The sequence below is a fragment of the Antechinus flavipes genome, chromosome 1 (genome assembly GCF_016432865.1).
Source record: "Antechinus flavipes isolate AdamAnt ecotype Samford, QLD, Australia chromosome 1, AdamAnt_v2, whole genome shotgun sequence".
In the NCBI taxonomy this organism is placed as follows: Eukaryota; Metazoa; Chordata; class Mammalia; order Dasyuromorphia; family Dasyuridae; genus Antechinus; species Antechinus flavipes.
In genome coordinates this window covers 706,900,810-706,925,455 of record NC_067398.1, presented here as the reverse complement: position 1 = coordinate 706,925,455, position 24,646 = coordinate 706,900,810, and the positions used below count along the sequence as shown (strand labels likewise).

The 24,646-nt window shown below is 40.6% G+C and overlaps 1 protein-coding gene and 1 long non-coding RNA gene across 4 annotated transcripts in view; one reads left to right on the top strand and one right to left on the bottom strand.

The window, feature by feature from the left end:
* HNF1A (HNF1 homeobox A) overlaps nucleotides 1-10,588 on the bottom strand; it is a 32,826-nt gene extending 22,238 nt beyond the window's left edge. Inside the window, exon 1 of the mRNA XM_051972955.1 lies at nucleotides 10,073-10,588. Within this exon, the coding sequence (XP_051828915.1) occupies nucleotides 10,073-10,389 (317 nt within the window). The 5' untranslated portion in view covers nucleotides 10,390-10,588. The remainder of the gene's footprint in view (nucleotides 1-10,072) is intronic.
* Nucleotides 5,861-24,076, top strand: LOC127545572 (uncharacterized). 3 transcript variants are annotated; one of them, XR_007949689.1, is made up of 3 exons: nucleotides 5,861-8,058; nucleotides 19,091-20,479; nucleotides 20,625-22,792. It is a non-coding gene; the product is annotated as an uncharacterized LOC127545572 (long non-coding RNA). The 3 variants fall into 3 exon arrangements; XR_007949690.1 differs by lacking the exon at nucleotides 20,625-22,792 and adding an exon at nucleotides 23,766-24,076 and having other exon boundaries at nucleotides 7,601-8,058; nucleotides 19,091-19,203; XR_007949688.1 differs by lacking the exons at nucleotides 19,091-20,479; nucleotides 20,625-22,792 and adding an exon at nucleotides 23,766-24,076.
* The last annotated feature ends 570 nt before the right edge of the window (nucleotides 24,077-24,646 follow it).

Genomic DNA, 24,646 nt, shown 5'->3' with positions numbered 1-24,646 from the left:
CTACAAAAAGTCTTTCCCAGAGTCTTCCTGCCAAGACAAAGTCAGGAACTATATGAACACAATTACAAAACATTTTCCACACAAATAAAGTCAGATCTAAACAACTGGAAGACTACTGAGTGCTCATGGAGAGGCTGAGCTAAATTAATAAAAATGACAATTCTACCTAAATTAATCTACCTATTCAGTGTCACACTAATCAAACTGCCAAGAAATTACTTTACAAAGCTGGGGAAAATTAATAACAAAGTTCATCTAGAAGAACAAAAGATCGAGAATTTTAAGGGAATTGTTGAAAAACTGCAAATGAAGGTGGCCTAGTTGTACCAGACCTTAAATTATATTAAAAAGCAGTAGTCATCAAAACCATTTGGATCAATGGATCCAAATGGAATAGTGGATCAATGGAATAGGTTAGGTTCACAAGACACAAATCAATGACTATGGTAATCTAGTATTTGATAAACTCAAAAACTTCAGCTTCTAGGATAAGAACTCACTATCTGACAAAAATTGCTGGAGAAATAGGAAAATAGTTTGGCAGCAACTAGGCATTGATCAACATTTATTGTCCTATGCCAAAATGAAATTGAAATGTGTTCATGATTTAAACATAAATGGTGATACTAGAAGCAAATTAGGAAACCAAGAGAGCGTCTACCTCTCAGATCTGTGGAGAAGAAAGAGATTTATGGCCAAGTAAGAACTAGAGAACATTATAAAATATAAAATGGTTAATTTTTAATATATTAAATTAAAAAGGGATTATGCAAACAAGAGGTCAAATATCAATACACAATGCTTGTCACAGCCTTCTTGTCCAAACTATAAACAATAATAGTAGCCATTAGCTCATTGATGATTGAGTGCATTGAGACCAGAGGATTCCAAAATCTTTGGTGGCCTATCATTCAGAATAATATTCTAGAACATTTGAAAGCCATAGCTTTTTCAGCCCCAACAAATAGGCATTCACTCAGTTTCCAGTTCCTTGCCACCACCACAAGAGCTGCTAAAAATATTTTTGCACTTGTGGGTCCCTTTTCCTTTTTAATGATCTCTTTAGAATATAGGCCCAGTAGAACCATTGCTAGATCAAAGGGTTTGAACAGCTGACCTTGGAGGTAGCTTCTCCATCATTAAAGATGGCATCTGAATCAAGTCCATAGGTGAGGGCACATATTTGGCTAAGCAGGACTTTGACAACTACAAGGGAAACCATGTCATTTCTAAGTACAAGTGAAAGCATAACGCATCAGTGAGAACAGGAGAGCTGTCCACTACTTCCAGACATGAACCTTCTCTTCCAGTATCCAGATCAGTATTAAGATTGACTCCTTTTGTTATGGTATTGACTTCTATAATTCTATCGCTCAACCCCTCTTTAAAGAAATGAATGATAAACAATTCCATGGCACAATGAATACCATAGAAAAGTCACTATGGGATGTTAAGTCACATATCTAGGTGCATCCCACTCACATCTCCAAAACTGAAACTCCTAAAGACTTCTTCAAGGATAAAGCCTCATGAGGCTCTTATCTATGGTGCATGTTTTCTGGCTGCCATCTTATTTGGAAATAAGGCAGAGAAGTTCAGGATTTGCTCTGTTGGTATCATCCCTTTTCCCCTGGGTACTGAAACTCTTGGCAGAATTATGACCATTCTCATTCAATGCAATACTATCATTTCCCTCCCCACTCCCTGTGAAGACACAGACATTCACCACTTATTCAGATCTGCAGCAATGGAGTGCTTAGTTAGGTTTCTGAAGATGAAAAAGCTATGACAGAGACTAAGAAGCTCCTTGTTAATTCAGCTCATAGGAAATTCCCCTCCATAAGGTGCTCCTTGAATTGAAATGACTTTGACATGGAGGCAAATGGCATCCTCAATGTATCTGCTAGAGATAAGAGCACAGGCAGGAAAGTAAGATCCCCATCCCCAAGCACAAAGGATCCTCCAACAAAAAATACAGGGAGCTCTCTGAGGTCAAAGATTAGGGTTTTTGCCTTCTTTGGGTCCTGAGTGATTACCCCAGTACCTATTATAAAGAACTCTTGTCTAACATTGAACATACAGTCCAAGAAGTTGGCACGTCCCAAGCTGAAGATTGAGTAGCAGAGAGACACAATGTTTTCCAAGAACTCACTAATACCAAAAGAATTCAACTGAAGATTATGGTGGAAGATGAGAAACTCCAAGGCAAAACTGGTGATGAAGACCACAAGGATGTTGACAAAGGCTGGCTATGAATCAGACGGCTGAGGAGGAAGAATCTGAACATCATCAGAAAGAATCAAAGAAAAGCTGCCACCCCATCATTATCAAACTGCAATGATAATTTAAAAATTATGTCTAGAGATGAACCAAGTCAGTTCCATTTGTTCAATAATGGAGAGGACCAGTTACACCCGGCAAAAGAACTCTGTGAATCACAACATAGCCTTTCCACTCCCTCTATTTTTGTTCGCTTACATTTTTTATTTCCTTCTCAGGTTAATTTTACCTTATTTCTTGTGCAGCAAAATAACTGTATGGATATCTATACATATGTTGTATTTAACATATATTTTAACATATTTAACATGTATTGGTCAACCTGACATCTAGGGGAGGGGAAGGGGGGAAGGAGGGGAAAAGGTGGAACAAAAGGTTTTGCAAGGGTCAATGCTGAAAAATTACCCATGCATATATTTTGTAAATAAAAAGCTATAATAAAAAAACACTTAACTTTCTGTTAAAATAAACACACCAAAAACACAAAATAAGTGCTTAATAAAGTATATAAATAAAATATAAAAAATAAAAAATAATTATGTCTAAAATGTGCTGTAAATTAATGGTCTTTGGAGTGTGCATAGGAGAAAGGTGAACAACATGGCATTTTTCCAAGACTGTAACAAAGGGAGAATTTGTCTTGTCTTTGAGAATAAAAATCTTTTAAAAATTGGCATCAAAAGAAAAACAGATTATTGCTAAGTGCTCTATTCAGTCCTAACAAACTTTGTTTTAAAGTCTCTCCCAGCTCCATCATTCCCTTTTCTAAGACCCCTCTCAGATCCAACATTCCCTGTAGTAGCATCCCTCTCAATTCTGATATTCTCTGTTCTGAGACCCTCTCCCAAGTCTGACATTTCCGGTTATCAGGATTCTCTCAGCTCAGACATTCTATGAGTCAACAAAATCTATGAAATGGAGTCATAATGAATATTGAGAACTCCTCAAGAATTGGGAAAAAAAGGAAGTTCCCATGGATTGTGGAATAATCACTAAACAAGTTGTGGTACATGAAGTTTCATATCTAGCCATATATCAGGCTATCTTCTGGGGACATATTTGACGCTCTTCTCTCCCATTATGACTTCCTAAAACAAAATTCCCTTCCTTGACCACTCTTCCTCAGATATGCTCTCTTCCTACATTAGAATATAAACAACATAAAGACAAATATTGTCTCTTTTTTAATCTTTGTACGCCCAAAGCTTAACATAGTACCTAGTACAGAGGAAACTCTCACTACATCTTTTTCATTTATTCATCCATGTAATATTACTGTACTATAAAAAATGACAAATAGGAACAATTCAGAAGAGTGTGTAAAGGCTTTTATGAATTAATGCAAATTTAAGTAGGAAGAGCTAAGAAAACAAAATAAGCAATGAATAAAACAGAATAAATAAAAAGAAATTCTCTCCTCCTCCCCCCAAAAAACCCATGCATACAACAACCCTCAATACTATATAATGATGACACTGACAAAGTTTGACCCTACAGAAGAGTTCTGAAAATGTGCCTTTCTCACATCCTTGCAGAAGGGGAGAGACAATCAGTGTGGAATTTGTCACATAATGTTAGATTCAATCAAGAGGATGCTGGTAAATGTTTAACATTCTGCTGAAGATATGCTTTTAAATTTAATCTGAAATATTAATACTTTCTTCATCACTTTATTAAAGATAGATGATCAAGCAAACCACAAATCAAACCCTGATTTGTGGGATTTTTGCTGGTTTCCAAAATCTCAGTGTTCATACTGAAAATTTAATAGTTAACTCTCCAAAATAGTTCAAGCTAACCTCAAAATATACTTGGATACAGGTAGTATATCGTTTGGTTTTACTGACTCCTTTTAATATTTCTTTTTACAAAGATTAACTTGTTGGGTGGGGAAAGATAAATAAATAAAAGTTATACAAAAACAATATATAGTATCCAGACAAATTTCAAAAGTGAATGTTGAGTTGCCAGGAAGGAGATTAATGTTACACGAAAAAAAGATGATGGCTAACCTGAGATGCATAGAAAAGGAATGATGGGAGTTCACTGCCTAACACCGACATCAGCCTGTTACCACCTACTGATTACAAATCACAGACCATAACTGAGAATGAACTAGAAGGCTGCCACCTTTTCCCCTCTGATCCAACCATAGCATGGGCCCCATAAACACCCACTGCCCAACACAGAGAGTACATCCTATTGTCTAATGAAAGGAAGGGAGAGACCAGGCCAGGGTAGCCCTCCATGGCCCAGAAGGCTAAAGAGCCTAACTTTGGGCAGTAGGGTGTGATAGCAAGTATTGGCTCCTCAATCTAAGGAGCTGGGTCCAAATCCCACATCCTGTGTTTATCAGCTGTGTGAGTTGGGGCAAGTCATTTAACTTCCCTGGGATGTGGTTTCCACATTTGGGAAAGAAGCGCTTGAACTAGATGGCCTCTGACTTCTATGTCTATGCTTGTATTTCCACTGGCTAACCCCCATACTTGAAAAGCACTCCCACTGCCTTGGGGGAGCCCTTACTTCTTTTAAGGGCTTTCCTATGTGTGGCGCTTTCTCATCTGTCAACACTTTCCCTGTGCACTCCCTTACCCCTAGAATCACCTTGTAGCTACTTGGTCTATACCCATATGTGTACACATTGTATCCCGATAAAGCATAACCTCCCCCCAGAACTACCTTGTAGCTACTTGTGTATACCCATATATGTACATATTGTATCCCCATAAGGCATAACCTCCCCCACCCTCTTAACTACTTTGTGGCTATTTGGTCTATATCCATATGTGTACACATTGTATCCCCATAAGGCATAACCTCCCCCTGAACTACCTTGTAGCTATTTGGTCTATACCCATATGTGTACAGATTGTATCCCCATAAGGCATAATCTCCCTCCAACACTACCTAGTAACTATTTGTGTATACCCATATATGTACACATTGTATCCCCATAAGGCATAACCTCCCCCACTCTCTCAACTACTTTGTAGCTATTTGGTCTATATCTATATGTGTACACATTGTATCCCCATAAGGCATAACCTCCCCCTGAACTATCTTGTAGCTATTTGGCCTGTACCCATATTTGTACACATTGTATCCCCAATAAGGCAGAAACTCCTTCTCCCCTGAACTACCTTGTAACTATTTGGTCTACACCCATATGTGTATACATTGTCTCCCAATTGGGCAGGGATGATTTCACTTTTATGTCTATTGCCCTAGTATTTAACACAGTGCTTAGCCCATAGTAGGTGCCGAAAATAATCTACATAAAGTGCCTTGCAAACTTTGAAACACTATGTAAATGTTAATGATTATTATCACTAAAAAATAATTAATAATTGACTGATTCCAGCTCTAGACCTCCTATTCTATGATTCTTGCTAAGGAAGAAAGGATCTTAAGAGAAGCTTGGGGAGAGTTTCAGGGAATAACTAACTCCCTAGAACAAGAGATTTTAGATCAGGTCTCAATTTAGCTGCTCTGGAGTCCACCTGCTGACCCTCTCTCCACCTTCGTCTGTCCGGCCATTCGAGATCTTGCTTCTTGGTGAACACAGGTACGTGCTAGGTTTGGAGCTGCTTCGAAGAGGGGGAAGGGCACAAGAAATGCTAGCAAGCTTGGCTTCTCATTGGGACACCTCCTAAACCAGTTTTGTCTACTCTAATCCCACCAGGGCAGCAAGGTGGATAGAGTTTGGCAAAACAAAATTCAAATCCTGCCTTAGAAACTTCCTAGCCATGTAATCCTGTGCAAGTCACTTGATTTCTTTCTGTCTCAGTTTCCTCATTTGTAAAGTGAGGAAAACAATAATACCTTCAGTTCTTGTGAGAACCAAATGAGATAGGGGGAAGGAGAGAATAAGCACTTGCTATATGTCACTCACTGTGCTAAGCTCTTTTTACAAATATTATCTCATTTGATCTTCAGAACAACCCTATGAGGTAGATACTATTGCTATCCTTATTTTACAACTGGGGAAACTGAGGCAAACAGAGTTCTTTAGGGTTTTATTGTATGGGTTTTTTTTTTTGCACTCTCTCCACCAAGCCATCAGCTGGCTCAATATTTGTAAGTCACTTTATGTTTTTAAAAAGAAATATATAACTGCTAGCTATACATAAAACCTACAATGTTAGGCCTGGGGGGAGCCAAGGAACCCAGTCCCCTCCTTTTACAGATAAGGAAAATGAAATCCAATTAAGGTCACTTGTTTAAAGTCAGACTATGAATTAACATTAGCAGTGAGACAAGAGTCCAGTTCCGATGCTATCTAAAGATCTTGTATACCACATCACATTGTCTAGCACACCACATGGTACGCAGTAGGAGCTTAATAAATAACATGAATGATTTGAGCAGAAGATGGATGACCTTTTGTCAGGAATGATTCTTATATTCAGGTAGGGTTCAAACAAACCAAGTTGATGTGATTCCATTCGATCCAATAAGCATTTATTAAACACCTACTAACATGTGCCATAATGATGAAATCCCACATATAAACCATATGCCAGGTAGTGGAGATATGAAAATATCACAATCTCTACCCTCAAGGAGCTTACTTACACTCCAAGAGAACCACTACTATCATGTCTTCAGAAGACTGATAATGGCCCAGACTACCCACCTCCAGTGGAATCAATATGCATTTTTTAATGAGGCAAGTATAAAGGGGAAATTTATTTTATTTGACTGTGAAGATTTGTTACAAAAGCTTGGTTTTTTTTCTATTGAGGGGAAGAGGGGAAAATAAATGCTTATTAATTTAAAAAGAAAAGATAATCCACCACTATCATGCTGAAGTCTAGGTTTTTGATATGAAAAAAAAAAATGAATCCTCCTTTTCAAAAGAGTTGGGGCTCCCTGAATTAAGTGAGTTCTTGTGAGTCGGAGAATCTCTCGTTCCAGGCAAGGACTCCTAAGGAGAGAAAGCCTGGCTCCCCACTTAAGCAGCCAGTCTCAGGCCTGGACTGTGCCCTGAACGCCATATCCCCTTGACTCTGGCATCCTCCCTAACAGATTCCAAATGATCTTCCCAATAGAGGGATCCACCATGAACTAATGAGTTGGACCACACTCAAGTCAAGAACAGCGACCTGGCCTCAGGCAGCTCAGACAATCCCTATATATGGGGCCTGCATCGTCTTGGCCTTGGATCCTCCTGGTCCTGGCCCTTGGCCTCTGCCCTCTACCTAAGGCTGCCCTTCCTTCTCCTCCCCCCCACCTCCCCCTTCCCTCAGGATGGAGGCCCCCCCTTTTTTGAAGGGCGTTTTTCACCTCCCTTTTGTTACCTGAACAATAAGTAACCCAGGTAGTTAGTTATAAACTCCAGCAGGAACAAGAGTCTGGTTGATAATTTATAGCAACATCTCAAATTTAAATGGAAAGCAAATAACAACCTGTTAGCATTAAAGAAAGCCCAATCCCCGAGCCTGGCTGCCACACTTGGGCCTCAACGGGGCTCCTCAGCTCCTTCTTCGCCTTTCTCTGGGCCTTACTCCTCACCTCCTCTTGCTATCCTCCTTTTAGCCTTCTTTCCCCTTCCTCTTCTCGTCCCCTTTTTCCTTTCCCTTTACTTCCAGCACCTACATCCGCCCTTCTCCTTTCTTTCCCTCTTTCTTCCTCTCAAGTCTCAGGTCCCCTTGCTCCATTCCAGGATGGCCCAGTAGTTGGACTTCAACTTGTGATATTCTCAGATGACTCCCCTCCCCATGGGGCGCTTCACTGAAACCCCCCAGCAGGCTGCTGACTGGCGGAGGCCCCACCCAGGTAAGAATGGCCCCTGGTGAGGGAGGGAGGGATGGTCCCTTCCTTGGGGCCTCGATACCCATCCCAGGCTCCCCAGCAGGGTTGGCCTAGCCTTAACCAGGAGCTCCACTCCCCACTCTTCCCCCCTCCCTTTCCACCCTCTCTCTAGACCTGGACGTTGTGCCTTTCTGCCCCTCCCCCCTGCTCGGTAGAATCTACCCTTTGCCCCATAGCTTCCCTGCCAAGTCAGGGGGCCCCTTTCAGGCATGGAGAGTCAGAACTGGGAGGCCACCGAGAGATCACCTAGTCCAACCCTTGGATTTTATGGGGTTGAGGGAAAAACAATAACCGATGCCCTGAGCAGAGCAGAAATTTGCCTAAAGCCCCATAGAAAGCGAGTGGTAGCGCCAAAACTAGAAGTCTGGTTTGGTCCGCAGGTGCCTCCTCCCATGCTCTTCCCTCCACACCAAATTATCTTCAGGTTCCCCATCCCAAGCCCCCTCAGAGGCCCAGAAATCCTTCTCTTAGATTCCTAAAGTTGGTCCTTTGGGCACATGGGTAAAAGGTCTTCCCCCTGGAGATGTGTGTGTGTGTGTGTGTGTGTGTGTGTGTGTGTGTGTGTGTACAGAGAGAAAGACTCCACACACAGAACAAATATTTCTCTGACCCTGACCCAGATGGTCAGAGTCAATTCCCTACCTAGCCACCTTTCATCCAAGAACAGTCTTAAATGGAGGGTCGTTGTACAGAACCCGGTCTCCAACTATAAGTCTCTCCCCCATCTCCACCCATTTCCCCCCTACCCCCAGATTCAGGACCTTGGACAGAAGGGAGGGTCTTTGCTCAGGTCAATATTTCAGCCCCAATTCCCATTGGAACCAATTTAGGGAGAATATCTAAAAGTTTTGGTTGGGAGAAGGCTGATTCCCCAAGTTCCTGGACCCCATGCTCTTCAAATAGGAAAAGCTAGAACGCTAGCAGAAGGCTTCTGGAGCCCCCAGTGCCCCCTCTATTACCACCCCCTCTTTCCTTCCCTCTGGGAAATCTGCCCAAGGCCTTTGGAGCCAGATGTCTGGCCATGTCTTCCCCAGGACACAATTATCAGAAGTTAATGATCACATGGCTTATCAGGAACTTTTCAGTTTATAAATTTATAAAAAAAAAAAAAAGAGAGAGAGAGAGAGAGAGAAAGAGAGGGAGAGAGAGAGGGAGAGAAATAATAAAGCCCCTTAGATAATTAGTAACCAGGCAAACCTGGCTGGGGAGGGGGGAGCAGCCCAGCCCCAGGTCCCACACACTTCCAGGGATGGGGAGCCAGAGAGATGGGATGTAGCAGATGAAGGAAGCTGATCAGGTAGGGATGGCAAGGAAGAAGAGGAAAAGTCGCCATTGCTTGGGGGGAGGGGATACTATAAGGGCAGAGGAAGCGGGAGGAGGCATCAGCTTTGACCCTAGGAATCCATCTGCCCTGAGGTAAGAATGAACTCCTCAGATCTTTCCTTGACTGATGGGGTACTTGACCTCCTTTCCAAGTCTGCCTATTCCTAAACTCAGAAGAGTTTCCCAGTTCCCCATCACTACCACTACCCCCCCTTCTGCACCCAGGCTTCCCTCACTATACTCAGATGTTCACTCAACTGGGGAGCACGGGGATTCAAGGTGGGGGGTGTCCCCAAGGAATTTTTTTTTTTTGGATTTCAGGATAAAATGGTTCCAGTTCTTAGAAATACCCACTTCACACACACACACACACACACTTTCCAAGTTCTCTCGGGGAAGACTCCGAGTGAGATTTCCCAGTTCCATTTGCCTCTTCTCCCTCTAAGTTTCAAGCCAAGCTTGGGTTCTAAGCCCGGACCCTCCGGCTCCTCCAAAGTCCCCCCACCAAGCTGATGAAGACCATATACAGCAATTGTAAGTCAGAGCAGATCCCATCCCACTGCTGGGGAGAGAACAGGGACAACGCTAAGGCAGGGCAAGCAGGGTGGAGGAAGTGGACCCTAGGACCATGCCAGAGGGGGGAAAGGTGCCTTACTGTAAGAGCGTCTCCACCACAGCCTTCTGGTGGGCTGCCTCCTCTGGGCTGAGGTTCTCCAGCTCCTTCAGGATAGGGGGTGTGAAATCCTCCCCCTCATCGTCCGTGTCATCCTCAGACCCCCGTGGTTCTCCCAGCCCATTGGGGAGCTCAGCCAGCTCACTGCCACAGGGCTCCCTCTTGTCCACAGAGGTCTCTCCCGTCAGGTCATAGGGTCCTGTCTCACTCAAGGCCCGGATCAGGGTTTCCTTGGTCAGTCCTGATTCCAATAGAGCAGCCAAGAGCTCTGTCTGTAACTGGCTTAGCTGGGAGACCATGGCTCCAGAATGGAGGCCAGTGGGCCACGCTACCACCACCTGCCCAGATCCTTAGGCTTCCTCAAAGCATGGCCGGCCAACCTGTCCTCCAAAGAACAGAAACAAGCTGCCCTTCCTCCCTTCCGATTCCCCCCAAAACCTCACTTACCAAGCCCTATGGCCCCCCCACCCACACCCCTGTCCTAGCCCGCCGGTGATTCAGGGCCCCTTGGCTCTCTGTTTACATTGGAGCTAGGGAAATTCTCCAAGGTTCATATTTATCCCTGTGCTTAGCAAGGTACTGAACTTTGGACTTCAGCCCTAAAGCAGCGCGCAAAGTGCACCGGGCTAGGAGAGGGGAACAAGGGATGCGGCAGGATGGGAGTGGGTGGATGAGGTGGGAGGGTGAGGGTGGGAGGACAGAAACTGGGAACTGGGGCGGGAGAAGGGGGGAGGTTGGATTAGGGGCTTTAGAAAATCCAGGGGTGAGAGTGCTCATGGGAAGAGAAGCAACGCAGGGTCTAAAAAAACCCCTGAATTCAAATCCAAAGAAATATCCAATTGTATCTCTGTGTGATTCTGGACAAGCCACTTTATAGCTGTAAGACTCAGTTTCCTCATTTGTGAAATGAGGAAGGGGAAGGTGGGAATTAATCTAGATAGCCTCTAAGATCCCTTCCCTGACCAAACTATGATCCTTCTCTGGGTCTCAGTTTCCTCCTCTGAAAAGTAAGAGATCCCTGAGGTCTCTAAATTCTATGGACTTAGCAGAGAAAAGTGGCTGGATTTGGACCTTGGGATATAAATTCATAGAAGGCAGAGATTGCCTCTTCTGCTCAGCTTGGGGCGGGAAGCAAGTAACCGTACCCTCTTTGAGAAAGACCCCAGAGTGGGCAGCAGAGAGGCTGTACCAGGCTTCCCACCCGAGCATCTCTTCCTACCAAAGAAAGACATTCTCCACCCCAGCAGTCTCCAGAGCTAAACCCTCACTGTCCCCCTTTTCCCACTCTGCCCAGCCGAGAGATTTTCAGCAATGGAGGACAGTTCCAGAAGGTGACTGAGAGGAGCGAGGGAAAGAAATAGGACTGGCCTGAAGCCAGAGGAGAGGGCCCCAATTCAAATGTGGAACCACTTACTACCTGTACTTCCCCATGACCTTGGAAAAGACATCCCTCCTCTCTGGAACTCAGTTTCCTGATCTGTAAAAATGAAGCAGTTGAGATATGTGTTGTTTAAGATATTTCCTAGAACCTACAAATTCTTATTTAATGCCTCAAACCAAGCGAATTTTCTCCTTGTGGTTTTTAAAATTCTCTCTCTTTCTCTCTCTCCCTCTGCCTTTCTCTTTCTTCCCTTCTCTTTTCTTCTCTCTGTCTTTGTCTGTGTCTCCCTTGTCTTTCTGTTTGTCTCTCCATCTCTCTGTTTGTCTGTCTCTCTCTGTTTGTCTCTCTGTCTGTCTCTCTCTCCCTCTGCCTTTCTCTTTCTTCTGTTTCTGTCTCTCTCTTCTGTCTGTCTCTCAGTCTTGTCTGTTTTTCTCTCTCTCTGCCTTTTTCTTTCTTCCCTTCCCTTCCCTTCTCTCTCTCTCTCATCTATCTCTGTCTCTCTCTGCTCTGTCTGTTTCTGTCTGTCATTCTCTCTATTTGTCTTTGTCTCTGATTCTGGCTCTCTATCTGTGTCTCTGCTCTCTGTCTTTGTCTGTCTCTGTCTGTCTCTCTGTGTTTGTTTCTCTGTCTCTGTCTCTTTCTTTCTCTGTTTCTCCATCTCTCTCTGTCTCTCTCTCCTTCCCTCCTTCTCATTCTCTCTCTTTCTCTCTCTCCTTTCCTCCCTCTCTCACACATATGCCCAGGAGCTCATCAGTGTAAGGAACTCCTAGTATGAAATTTTCCTCCTCAGATACGAATCAGCAATTCAAATTAATTTATACTCTTGAGAGAATGATCTAAGAACAAAAAAGAGATTAAGTGACTTGCCAAGGATCTCACAGATCAATGTGTCAGATTGGGCAGGATTTGAACCCAGGTCTTCCTGATTTCAAGGCTAGGTCTTTTATCTGCTCTGCTGTACTCCTAGTCCCAAGAGTCAGAATTTGCAGTCTCTTTAGATACTACGTTGACTCCATTTCCACCACATCAATCTGTGCTAAGCACCATGTTGTTACTGTTCAATCATGTCTGCCTCTTTATGACCCCAATTGGAGTTTTCTTGCCAGAGACACTGGAGAGGCTTGCCATTTTCTTCTCCAGCTCATTTTACAAATGAGGAAACTGAGGCAGACAAGGAGAAAGGACTTGCTCAGGATCACACAGCTAGGAAATGTCTGAGGCTGGATTTAAATTTACAAAGAGGAGTCTTCCTGACTCCAGTCCTCCCCCCATTCTATTCACTTCACCACCTTTCTACCCTACTGTGCCAAGCACTGAGCATACAAAAAGGGACTGTTCCTGCCCTCAGTGAGCATACAATCTAATGAGGGAGAAAGTACTTCACCAATACCCAGTCCTGTTGTCTCCAGCCTATCAGGGCTCCTTGAACCTTGGCTCTTTTCCCCGAAGCTGGAGAACTCTCATTCTGAACATTAAAAAGAGGAAAAAAACCTTAAATTAACTACAGGAGAAACTTGGATTAGGCAAGGAAAACCATGAATGAAAGAGGGAGATGAAGTGAGCAATGAAGTGTAAAGGGAACGAATTTCCCTTCCCTTTAATGGGTGCAATAGAAGATAGCCCTCCATTTGTTTGAATGGTCGAGATAAAGCTTTCTTTAGAGAGAAGGATTAATTTAAATGATCTCAGTCCCAGATTCCACTTTTTTCTATTATAATTTTCAATATCCAAATGGGACCTGGATTAGTCCCCTCATTTTTCAGCTATTGAAACCATTGCCCAGTGAGAGGAAGTGGAAGAAACGTGAATTAATTCAAGAAGTACCAAATCAGGAAGATTTGAATGCACATCCTGCTTCTGAATTATACAAACTGTGTGACCCTAAGCAAATCATTTAAATTTTCTGATCATCGGTTTTCTCATCTATACTATGGGGATGATAGTACCCTGTCCCTTTGGGTTTTGCCTCTTAGGGTTGGGCTAACACTCAATGGAGATAACATATCTAGAGGTTTGTTTGTTTGTTTGTTTTTCACAAACTTTAAAAGATAAAGACAGGGACTAACTAGATCTGTGATTTCATTGATCTCAGTTTCCTCATCCACAAAATGGGAATAACACTAGCGCCTATCTCACATGGTTGTTGTAAGCATCATCTGAGCTAATATAAGTAAAATGTTTTGCAACTTTTTAAGTTGCATTTAATATAAATGTTAGCTGCAGGGATCTCCCAGGTAAGAAAACTCCATCTTCCTAGGCAGGTTCACTCTGTTTTTTCAATTTATAGTCTAACCTAAAGAAGTAATTAAAAGCAAAGCGACTTGGCCAGAGTCACACAGTTAGTATGTGTCTTCCTGGCTTTATGGCCAGCTTCCTATCCACTATGTAACCCTGCCTCTCTAAGTTATAAAATACTGGATAAATGTCAGATGACAGAGAGTCTGCCATCTTGGCTGGAGGATGGACTTTGGAATTAGGAAAACCTGAGTTTTACTTCTGACAGGCTGCCTTTAGGACTCTCAGCAAAATGCTTAACTGCTGAGTACAAACTCTTTAAGGATCTGTTAATTATGAATAGTTCCTTCAAATCAATGGAAACTAAGGACAAATCACTCAACCTTTCAAAGCCCCAAGTATTCATTGTTCTCTAAGTTATAAGAAACCCACTAGGAACCAATCAGCTGGGCAAAATAACATAGAGAAAAACACTAAGAAAACTTCAGAACTTTCAAAAATAAAAGTTTTTAAAAGTAACTTTAATCAGAGATAGCTGGGTAGTACAATGGATAAAAAATAGTGGCCATGGAGCCAGAAAAATCTCAGTTCGGAATCAGCCTCACACAGCTTTGTGATCCTGTGTCAGCCTCAGTTTACTCATCTGTAAATGAAGGAGGGGAAAAAATAATAATAACACTTGCTTCCCGTGGTTATATTAAGAATAAAATGAGATATTATGAAGCAATTTGAAAAACCTAAAAGTACTATATAAATGCTAGCTACAATTACAATTCTTACATCATCATATTATCTTATGTGTCACCCCTACCCTTCCTCTAGCCTACAGGGGTCCTTAAACTACAGCCCAAGGGCCAGATGCAGCAGCTGAGGACGTTTATCCCCCTCATCCAGGGCTATGGAGTTTCTTTCTTTAAAGGCCCACAAAACAAAGTTTTTGTTTTTACTCTAGTCTGGCCCTCCAACAGTCTGAGGGACAGTGAACTGGCCCCCTATTTAAAAAGCTTGAGGACCCCTGCTGAGTCATTCCATATGACAAATAGTATTTGTTCAGGGTGAGGGGGTGGAAGTCCCAAAGTCAGCAAAATTAATCAATACATTGTAAAAGTATTAGGTTGTTACCTGGAAAATGAGGAAGGGAGAAAAATTTGAATACAAAATCTTATTAAAATAAGTGTTGACATTGTCTTTATATGTAATTGGAAAAAGTAAAATGTTATTTACCAAAAAAAAGTCCATAAAGATCTGTAATGTGCTGCACTTATGCACCTCAATAATTATTACTATTAATCAGTGTGATCACTAATCATGACAAGAGCACAGGTGGCCACATGGCATGAAATGGGTCAGAACAAGGGTCAGTGGAGATGCTCCCCCATGGGATGCTAGCAAAACCAGCTGACACTCTAGAAATATTTATTCATAAGAAGAGATCTGATAATGAAACATGCTTTGGTCTCTGAGCAAATGAGGGGTACATTTTCAGCTAGTGAATGGGCTGCTGTGTTTTGCTGACCCTCACTCCTTTATTTACAAGAGAATTTGCAAGAAATTGAGAATGGAAAATAAGAATAGAACCCATCCAAAGAACTTTTTTTTTAATAAGAGAAGTCATTTCAGTCATGTCCCATATTTTATTGACTCTATTTGGGGGTTTCTTGGCAAAGATACTGAAGTGTTTGCCATTTTCTTCTCCAACTCATTTTACAGATGAGGCATCTGAGATAAACAGGGTTAAGTGATTTGCCCAGGGTCACACGAGTACGTGAATGAGACTGCATTTGAACTCAGGAAGATGAGTCTTGCTGACTTCAAGTCTGGTTCTCCGTCCAATGACTATTTGGAAGTGACATGAAATTTTTAAAAGAAGCTCAATAAAACTTGAGAGGGGGAGACTATGTCACAGATGAGTTTAAAATCTATATCCCTTGTACTCCCCTCACTATTAAAGGGAATTTTCATACCAATAATTCCTCCTCACCATTAAAATCCAGAACAACAACAAAAAGAAATATATCATTTTTGTATGCATGCAAGTATGTAACAGAGGTGAGTCCTATATCTTAAAATACAATTCTGTTTCCCATGCCCAATTGTTGGTTTCTGGTACTGGATCATGATCGGCTTGGAGTTGAGGGGGTTGGTAGACGCTTCGGCTCTTTCTGATGCTGGCTTTCGATTACCACAAGATCCCTGCACCAGGTAGCAAAATTCCCTATGGTATATAATAGCATAATAAAACTTCATTCAAGAAAACTCCATGAACAGTAGTGACATGCTAAGGCAGGGAGTTCTTTTGCTTGTCTTTGTATTCCCCAGGGCTTAATACAGTGCTGATGCATAGTAATAACCAATACATTTGTTGACTTGTAATACAGTAGGCATTTAATAAATGCTTATTGAGTGAGTCCATTCTAGGCAACAATAAGTCAAAGATTAAGCAAAAGAAACCTTAGTCTTGGTACTTGGGCTTAATGTCAAAGAAAACTTGCCCAAACAACAAAGGAAAAAATAGAGCCTTGATGAGTGCAGGAACTAATCTTGATTTGAGAAAACAAATGATGAAGCACGCCTTCCTCCCCTTGATAGAAAACTGGTACATTACAGGTATGGATTGAAGCCTACATCTCCAGATCTAGTCAATACATTGGTCAATCTTGTTTAACGAGGCCTTTTTTTTTTTTTACAAGATATAGTTTTGACAATTGGGAAAGGGGTGGGGGATAGGTATTGAGAGGTAACAGTGATGTAAAAAAAATCAATAAAATATTTTAATTAATTGTTTGTTTATTAATTATTTATTAATTCAATTGAAAAAAATTTACCTAAGAATGACATCTTTTGGTATATTTGGTATTTAAAGTCTTTCACAAAGATTTACATGAACTGATGCTGAGTGAAGGAAGTAGAACAGAAAAACACAGCAACAACAAGATTGTGTGATGATCAACTATGATAAACTTAATTCTTTTCAACAATTCAGTGGTCCAATAAATTTTGAATAGAAAAAGCCATTTGCAACCAAAGAGAGATCTATGGAGACAGAAAGTAGCTCACCTTTTTTTCCCCCTTCTCATGGTTTTTCTCTTTTGTTCTGATTTTACTCTTCCATCCTTTCTCATATGGAAATATATATTTAATAAATGAATATACATGTAAAACCTAGAAAAAATAAAATAAAGCATTTCATAGCCTGCTCCTCCCTACCACTTTTAGTTTTCTTTCTCTTTTCTGCTCTCTATAGAGTCTACACTCAAGCCATGCCAGTACATGCCAGTAAGTACTATTATCATTCCATTTACAGATAAGGAAACTGAGGCAGACTAAGTGACTTGATTAGATTCTAACAGACTCAGATAGCTAGTAAGTCTCTGAGGTAAAATTTGAACTCAGTTTTTCCTGATTCCATGTCCCACACTCTATTTTCTGTGCCACTTTTACTGTAAAGGCTAGAATGTTGTAGAAGAGATTTAGATCTAGATTGGACTAAGTGACCACTGAAGTCCCTATCACTTCTATTATTCCACAGTTCTGTGATGTATAGGCTCCGTTAATGATGTAACTCCAGATGAGACAACATAGCATAATAGAGAAGGACCCAGACTTTGAGTCAGAAAGTCAAATCTCACTTCACAGGGTCACTGCGATCCTTAGCAAAGATCCATTGAATCCTAAAATCTTCTGGCTCTAAATCTATGAAACTATAAACTTATGTGACAGTGAGAAAGTCATTTAAATTCTTTGTGTCTCAGTTTCCTCATCTGTAAAATATGAGGTTGAATTTTATGACTTCTAAGGGCCCTTCCAACTCTCAGTTCTATTCCTATCATCCATAATCAATTCCATGAAATTAACATTTATCAAGAATCATCAGGGCCCTGAGCATTGGCCAGATCTTGGAATCGTAGGGTACTTTCCTCACAGAGTTTAGAGTCCAGTAAATGAATACATACACTGGATTGGATTGGGAGCTCATAAGTGTTTGTACCCCCTCCGACCCAGATCATAACCCATCTGTACCTTCTAATCCTTTGAAATACTTGTCTATGTCTACCTGTAAATCTTCCAGTAATCTGGGAGCGTCTTCCAGATCTCCTGATATTGTACAATATTGATGGAACCCCTGGAATGAATATTGTTCAGCTTTTGCTATCACCTTATGATCAGCTCACCTTTCTTTCTGCTCAAAAATCTCTCTTAATGGCATCCTTTATGCCATTTCCCTCCTTCAAATCTTGTTTGTCACATGATACTACCAACTTGTGTCCACTAGGAACCTCTCTTTTGTTTTTTGACAAGGAAGAAATAATAGTATATTATATTGATATATTAATACAGCAATTATCATATCATATGATATTATTTTACTAATGTCAATATTAATACTGACAAGAACATATTAATATAATCATAATATTTTAGTAATTAATAATAGTATTATTTTAATAATTATTTTGTAGGTAGTGTTTAGATAGCAATTTAAGATTTGCAAAGCACTTTATAAATATCATTTCATTTGGTCTTCCTAACAACCCCAGGATTTGGGTGCTATGATTACCCTCATTTTACAAATGTGAAAACTGAGACAAATAGAGGTGAAGTGATTTAACGAGAGTCATGAAACCAGTAAGTGTCAGAGGCCAGATATGAACTCAGGTTTTCCTGACTCCAAATAAGTACCTTATACCTTAGTTGAAAAATATTCAGATGATTAATTTGAGGACCAAATAATAGATAAGTGCAAAACAAATGCTATGTAAGGCCAGGGTAGGAAGCAAGGGATAAATAATCATGGCTTTATATGAGGAAGAAACATACCCCAAAATGTGACATTTGAGTTTTACCTTAAAGAACTTTAAAAAATTAGAGAGGAAGGAAGGAAGGAAGGAAGGAAGGAAGGAAGGAAGGAAGGAAGGAAGGAAGGAAGGAAGGAAGGAAAGAAGGAAGGGGAAGGAACGAAGGAGAAGGAACGAAGGAACGAAGGAAGGAAGGAAACATTTATATAAGTAATTACTATGTGCCAGGGACTTTACAAATATTACCTCATTTGATCCTTACACCAATTCGGAGAGGTAGATGCTATCAATGTCCCCATTTTGCAAATGAGACAACTGAGGCAAATAGATGTTAAGTAACTTGCCCAGGATCAGCCGGTTGTCTGGGACAGATATTGAACTCGGGTGTCCTTGACTCCAGATCCAGTGATCTGTCCACTACACCACCTACTGGGGAATGGAGAAAGCTAGAGAGACAGATAATACTCAAAGCCATGGAATACCACGAGGGAAATTTGTGAAGCAATTAGCTCCAGAATGTATATTGAGAAAGAGTTTTATTATCAAGTCATTTTTCAGTCATGTCTGACTCTCTGTGACCTCTTTTAGGGTTTTCCTGGCATGCTACAGTAGGATTCCATTTCCTTTTCCAGCTCATTTTACAACATGAGAAAACTGAGGCAAACTGGATGGTGACTTTCCACAGCTTATAAGTATCTAAGGTCAGATTTGAACTCAAATCTTCCTGACTCCAGAACTGTTACCCTACCCTTGAGGGGGAACAGGAAAACAATAAATGTCTATTTGCCCGCACCATAAAAAAACTGGAGGGGAGCGATATAATACAAGCCTGAAGAAGAGAGATTGGGAAAGCCTTGAATGTCATTCAAAGGTCATGCCTGAAAACATGTATCTCATTCCACCACTTCCCCATCATTTGTCTTCTGAAGTCAATTAATCATTGAATTGATCAATATGTTTTCTTTCAAAATCACTCTGTAAACAGTGAAGGATTTTGAGCAGAAGAGTCAAAAGACTAAATCTAAGTGATGATAAAAGATAAAATAGACAAGTTCAGTCACTTATGGTTTAGGAGCTATAGCATGAATAAAATCAATGCAGCCATAATAAAAAGAGAAACTATCGAACGAGGGAAAATTTTTGCATTAATTACATTTGATAAAAGTCTGATCTCTAAGGAATAATGGAAATTGGCATATGTATGTGCCAATAGATACATATATGTATGTATGAACCATTTCACAATAGATAAGTCATCCGAGGGTACTATTTTTCAAAGAAATAAAAATGATGAACAACCATGGAAAGAAATTATAAGAGAAGAAAAAGAGAATAATTATATTTTGATTGGTTGTTGTCCTTCATTCTCAAAGAGGACCAAAATGATATTATTATGTCAGAGTCAAGTTACAGTGTGTCTGATCACGGGTGATCAAACCAATAGGAGCTTGGAATGCTTTGCCACAGGTAATCCACAAATAGACCCTATTAAAGTTTGGGATGTGCACATCGTGCACAAATAGTCCATGTGAAAAAATGGCAGAAATAGTATGGATGATGTCTTTTGATTCATGCATAAATTGGATTTCAGTGAAGCAGAATTGCATAAAATTATTGACCTCTCTCTTCCAGAGTCATCAATGACCAGTAGCAGAACAGAATCAAAATGGCTTGAGCTGCAATAAATGACCTTAGGGTCTTCAATATCTAACCAAGCTCTAAGCACTCTACAGCATCTGTTTCAGCTGCTTTTGTGGCTATTGGAGCAAATTGTTCTCATTTGCCCATTCAACCAGGGCAGAATTCTTTATAAACTTGGGGCAGACACTCTCCTAACTCACCAATGTGTTTGAACTCCCTTGATTACCCTCAACCTGGTTTAACCTATCTACAAAAATGGTTTACCAGAGTGTGGCCCCTGCATATTGAACTTCTTGTAGTCAGGTGAGAGTCAAGTGAATCAGGTAGACACCAAAGGTGGAAGTACTTCTGAAAAGGATCAACATCCCTAGTAACCAAAAGTACTAGTTTTCCCTGAACAAAAATGGTTTACCAGAGTGTGGCCCCTGCATATTGAACTTGTAGTCATGTGAGAGTCAGATGAATCAGGTAGACACCAAAGGTGGAAGTACCTCTGAAAAGGGCCAGCAGCCCTAGTACCAGAAGTACTAGTTTTCCCTGAACAAAAACTATATCTCAATAACAATGTTAATATTACCAATGATAATATCTATTATAATCTATAATTAATAAGAGAAATGTTCATTAAAACTGCTCCAAAGCTTGAACTCATTTCAGTCATAATGGCAATAGTTAATATTGGAGAGATTGTAGGAAGATAAGCACACTAATATACTCCTGATAAAGCTATAAATTGGTCCAAAAATAGTGAGGAAAACAACTGAGAATTATGCAAAGAACGTGATCCTGTTACCTGGCGCATGCCACAGGTCACTTAATGGGTTTTTTCCATAAAAAACTTTTTTCATAGCTCTTTGTGGGAGCAAAAAAAAAAAAAAAAACTAGAAAACAAATAGGAATGCCTCCACAGCCAATCAAACAGCCTCCTATTCACCATGTAGTCAGCAGACTGGAATGTCTAAACATAATCCAATATCTCTCCAAAGTATTTCTATTACACGTCCTCTCCAACTCCTGGAGAACAGCTGAATGAATCACAGTATCCAGATGTAATGGAATATCACTGGGCCATAAGAATTGATACATATGAGGAATGAATAGAAATGATAGATTTGTATGAAGTGAAGCATTCTAAAGAATATACCCAAAGGGCTATCAAATTGTGCAGACCCTTTGATCCAGCAGTGTCTCTACTGGGTCTGTATCCCAAAAAGATCATAAAACAGGGAAAAGGACCCACACGTGCAAAAATGTTCATGGCAGAGCTTTTTGTAGTGACAAGGAACTGAAAACTGAGTGGACGCCCATCAGTTGGAGAATGGCTGAATAAAGTTATGGTATATGAATGTCATGAAATATTATTATTCTATAAGAAATGGTCAGCTGGTTGATTTCAGAGACGTTTGGAGAGACTTACAGGAATGGTGTTAAGGGAAGTAAGTAGAATCAGGAGAACATTGTCCACAGCAAGAGCAAAATTATAGGATGATCAATTGTGATGGATGTAGCTCTTTTCAACAATGAAGTGATCCAGGCCAGTTCCAATGGTCTTGTGATGGAGAGAGGCATCTGGATCGAGATAGAAGATTGTGGGGATGGAGTGTGGATCACAACATAGCATTTTCACTTTTTGTTGTTGTTTGCTTGCTTTTTTGGTTTTCTTTCTCATTTTTTTCCCTTTTTGTGCTGATTTTTCTTATGTAGCATGATAAATGTGGAAATATGTATAGAAGAATTGCTCATGTTTAACCTATATTAGATTACTTGCCCTCTAAGGGAGGAGGAAGGGGGAAGGAGAGAAGAAAAAATATTTGGAACACAAAGTTTTGCCAGAGTGGATGCTTAAAATTATGTATATATTTTGAAAATAAAAGCTTTATTTAAAAAAAAAGCAGAGTTCAGAGAACAGGACATATGATGATTAAAATAATATAAATAACATTAAGAAAAAACTAATCAAATTCAATGAATCTTAATAAATGTTGGTCCTAGAAAACTGATAAAATATGTATTCCCCCCTCTCAGTAGAGAAGTGGAGACTAGAGATGTAGAAATGGGGCAAACACTGACATTTGTTGTTTCTATTCATTGGCCTTTGAGTACATATTTTTCTTTGTTACAAGAAAGGATTCAATGCAACAGAAGGGGTATGAAAAATAATAAATTATTTTTAAACAAAAAAATTATTAGCTATAGGATATGAATTAGATATCCTACTGCTCCAAAGCACTGCCAAGATTCCTCTCCATTAAAGGTAAAACATCACATTCCCTCCAGGGAGCCCCATCTGCCCATGGCCCTTCATAGTCATTTCCAGACTTGTGGTATTACTCAGGTTAAGAGGAAATATTTAGGATTTCTAGAACATCCTTCTAACAAGCGTCACCTTTTCCAAAAACTTTTTAAAATCCTCCAAAATTATAGTACTATTTTTCTGAGCTCTCTCCAAAAAGAGAAAGAATTAAGAGGAGCTAGAGTGCCAAACAAGTTCTCACATCATGTTTCACCATCCCCAAAATTTTAACAGTCCTCAAGACTTATATAACTAAATTGGCCAGGATATAACTCATGATTGATGTAGCCATCTTCCTTCTCTGAGACCTCCATTGTCCACCCAGCTCACAAATCAGGGAAGGACCAGGTTTGCTCCCTTATGAAAAACCTCAGAGCCAGTGACACTGGCAAAAATACTAGAATGATTACTCATCGTCTTCTCTGGCTCATTTTACAGATGAGGAAACTGAGGCAAACAGAGCAAATTGATTTACCCAGGCTCATACAGCATACAATAAGTATCTGCAGCTGAATTTGAACTCAGGTCTTCCTGATTCCAGGGGTAGTGCTCTATATACTGCATCACCTAGCTGCCCCATACATACATATATACACATATGCATACATACACATGTATGTTGCATCTGTCCATACACACTTGCATATACAAATGCCCAATTCATAAATCAGTGAAAGACCAGGTTTGCTCCCTTATGAAAAACCTCAGATCTAGCGACACTGGTGTCTTCCCAGCTCTGAGCTGGGGGGAGGCAATCTGGATTAAGTGACTTGCCTAGAGTCACACAGATACCAAGTGTCTGAAGCTATATTTGAACTCAGGTCTTTCTGACTTAAGATCAGTCCTCTCCACTACAACTGCTAGTTGCCCCAACACTGAGCATTTTCACTGGCTGTTTCCCCTCTGCTTAGAACTCTCTCTCTCTTCTTCCTTTTCCTCCTGACTTCATTGGTTTCCTTCAAATCCTCACTAAAAAACCTACCTTCTGTGTTGTTGTAAATCCTTCCTAATCCCTCTTATTTCAAGCACTTTCCTTCTCTATTAATTGGCCCCAGCATATCCTGTCTATATCATGTTTACACAAAGCTGCTTGCAGGTTGTCTCCCCCCTTAGACTGTGAGATCCATAAGACCAGAAACCATCTTTTAACACAGAATCTGGCACCTAGTAAGTGCTTAGCAGCTTCTTGAAGGCTGAATAATCCACTGGCTCCAAACCATAGCTTTAGCCCTTGCTCCAGTTCCCACCTGGTCGAAGAACTCAGTGCTGTCCAGAAGCTCCCGTCCTTTGTCCCAGAAGCTCAGTCTAATGATTCTTTTGCTTGTTCAGGAAGTTCTCCATCTTGCCACCAATTGTCGTCCCAATGCTACCAGCAAGATCAGATTGGAGATGGTCTACAGAATGGATTCAAGGCAGAAAAAAGATGGATGGGAGAAGATCTGAAATATGACTATTATCCTGCTCCAAGCAATGATAGTGAATGTCTGCATTAGGGTAGGGGTGGTGAAAAGAGAAGGAGGAAAATGATAAATATAAGGAACTCACAGAAATATTTTTAAACTTGTATAAAGTGACACAAACTGAAGAAAACAGAAGCAAGAGAACAATAGGTATGATGATTAAAATAATCTAACACTAAACAGCCAACATCTGATGAATTCTAACTGTAGGGAGTTTACTCTGGCTCCTTCTCCTAGTGTGACTGACTACATCTATCCATAAAGGAATCTTTGGGCTATCCTGAAAGATTTAGGAGTATTTCTTTTCTACTGTCATTGGCTCAGATTTCCAGGGGTTGTGTTCCTTCCAGTATTAATCCACCAGTTCCATTTAACTTCTTATCATCTGCTCATTTTTACAAAGGGATATTTTTTCCAAAGATAAAGAAATAAAGAATATGAACATTTCCACCCAGTACCTCAGAGTTATATGCTCTCCTATTCCACCTTGTTCTCTTGAGGTTGAGCACAAATTTAACTCGGTCTCTATATAACATTGGTCCCACCAAGTTCACATCCTGATATAGCATAACTGCCACATGAATCCTTATCTCAGCTAAGGACTATAGTCCTTAGTCCTCAGGAAACCAATGTCAAGCTGACTAGAAAATCCAGATAGTGGGATATTAGGATGCTGCCATGTCCAGACACTTTCTCTCCTGATCTTTCCAAATTTACAGGGTCATAGTTTCCCATCTCCTTCTAAAATGG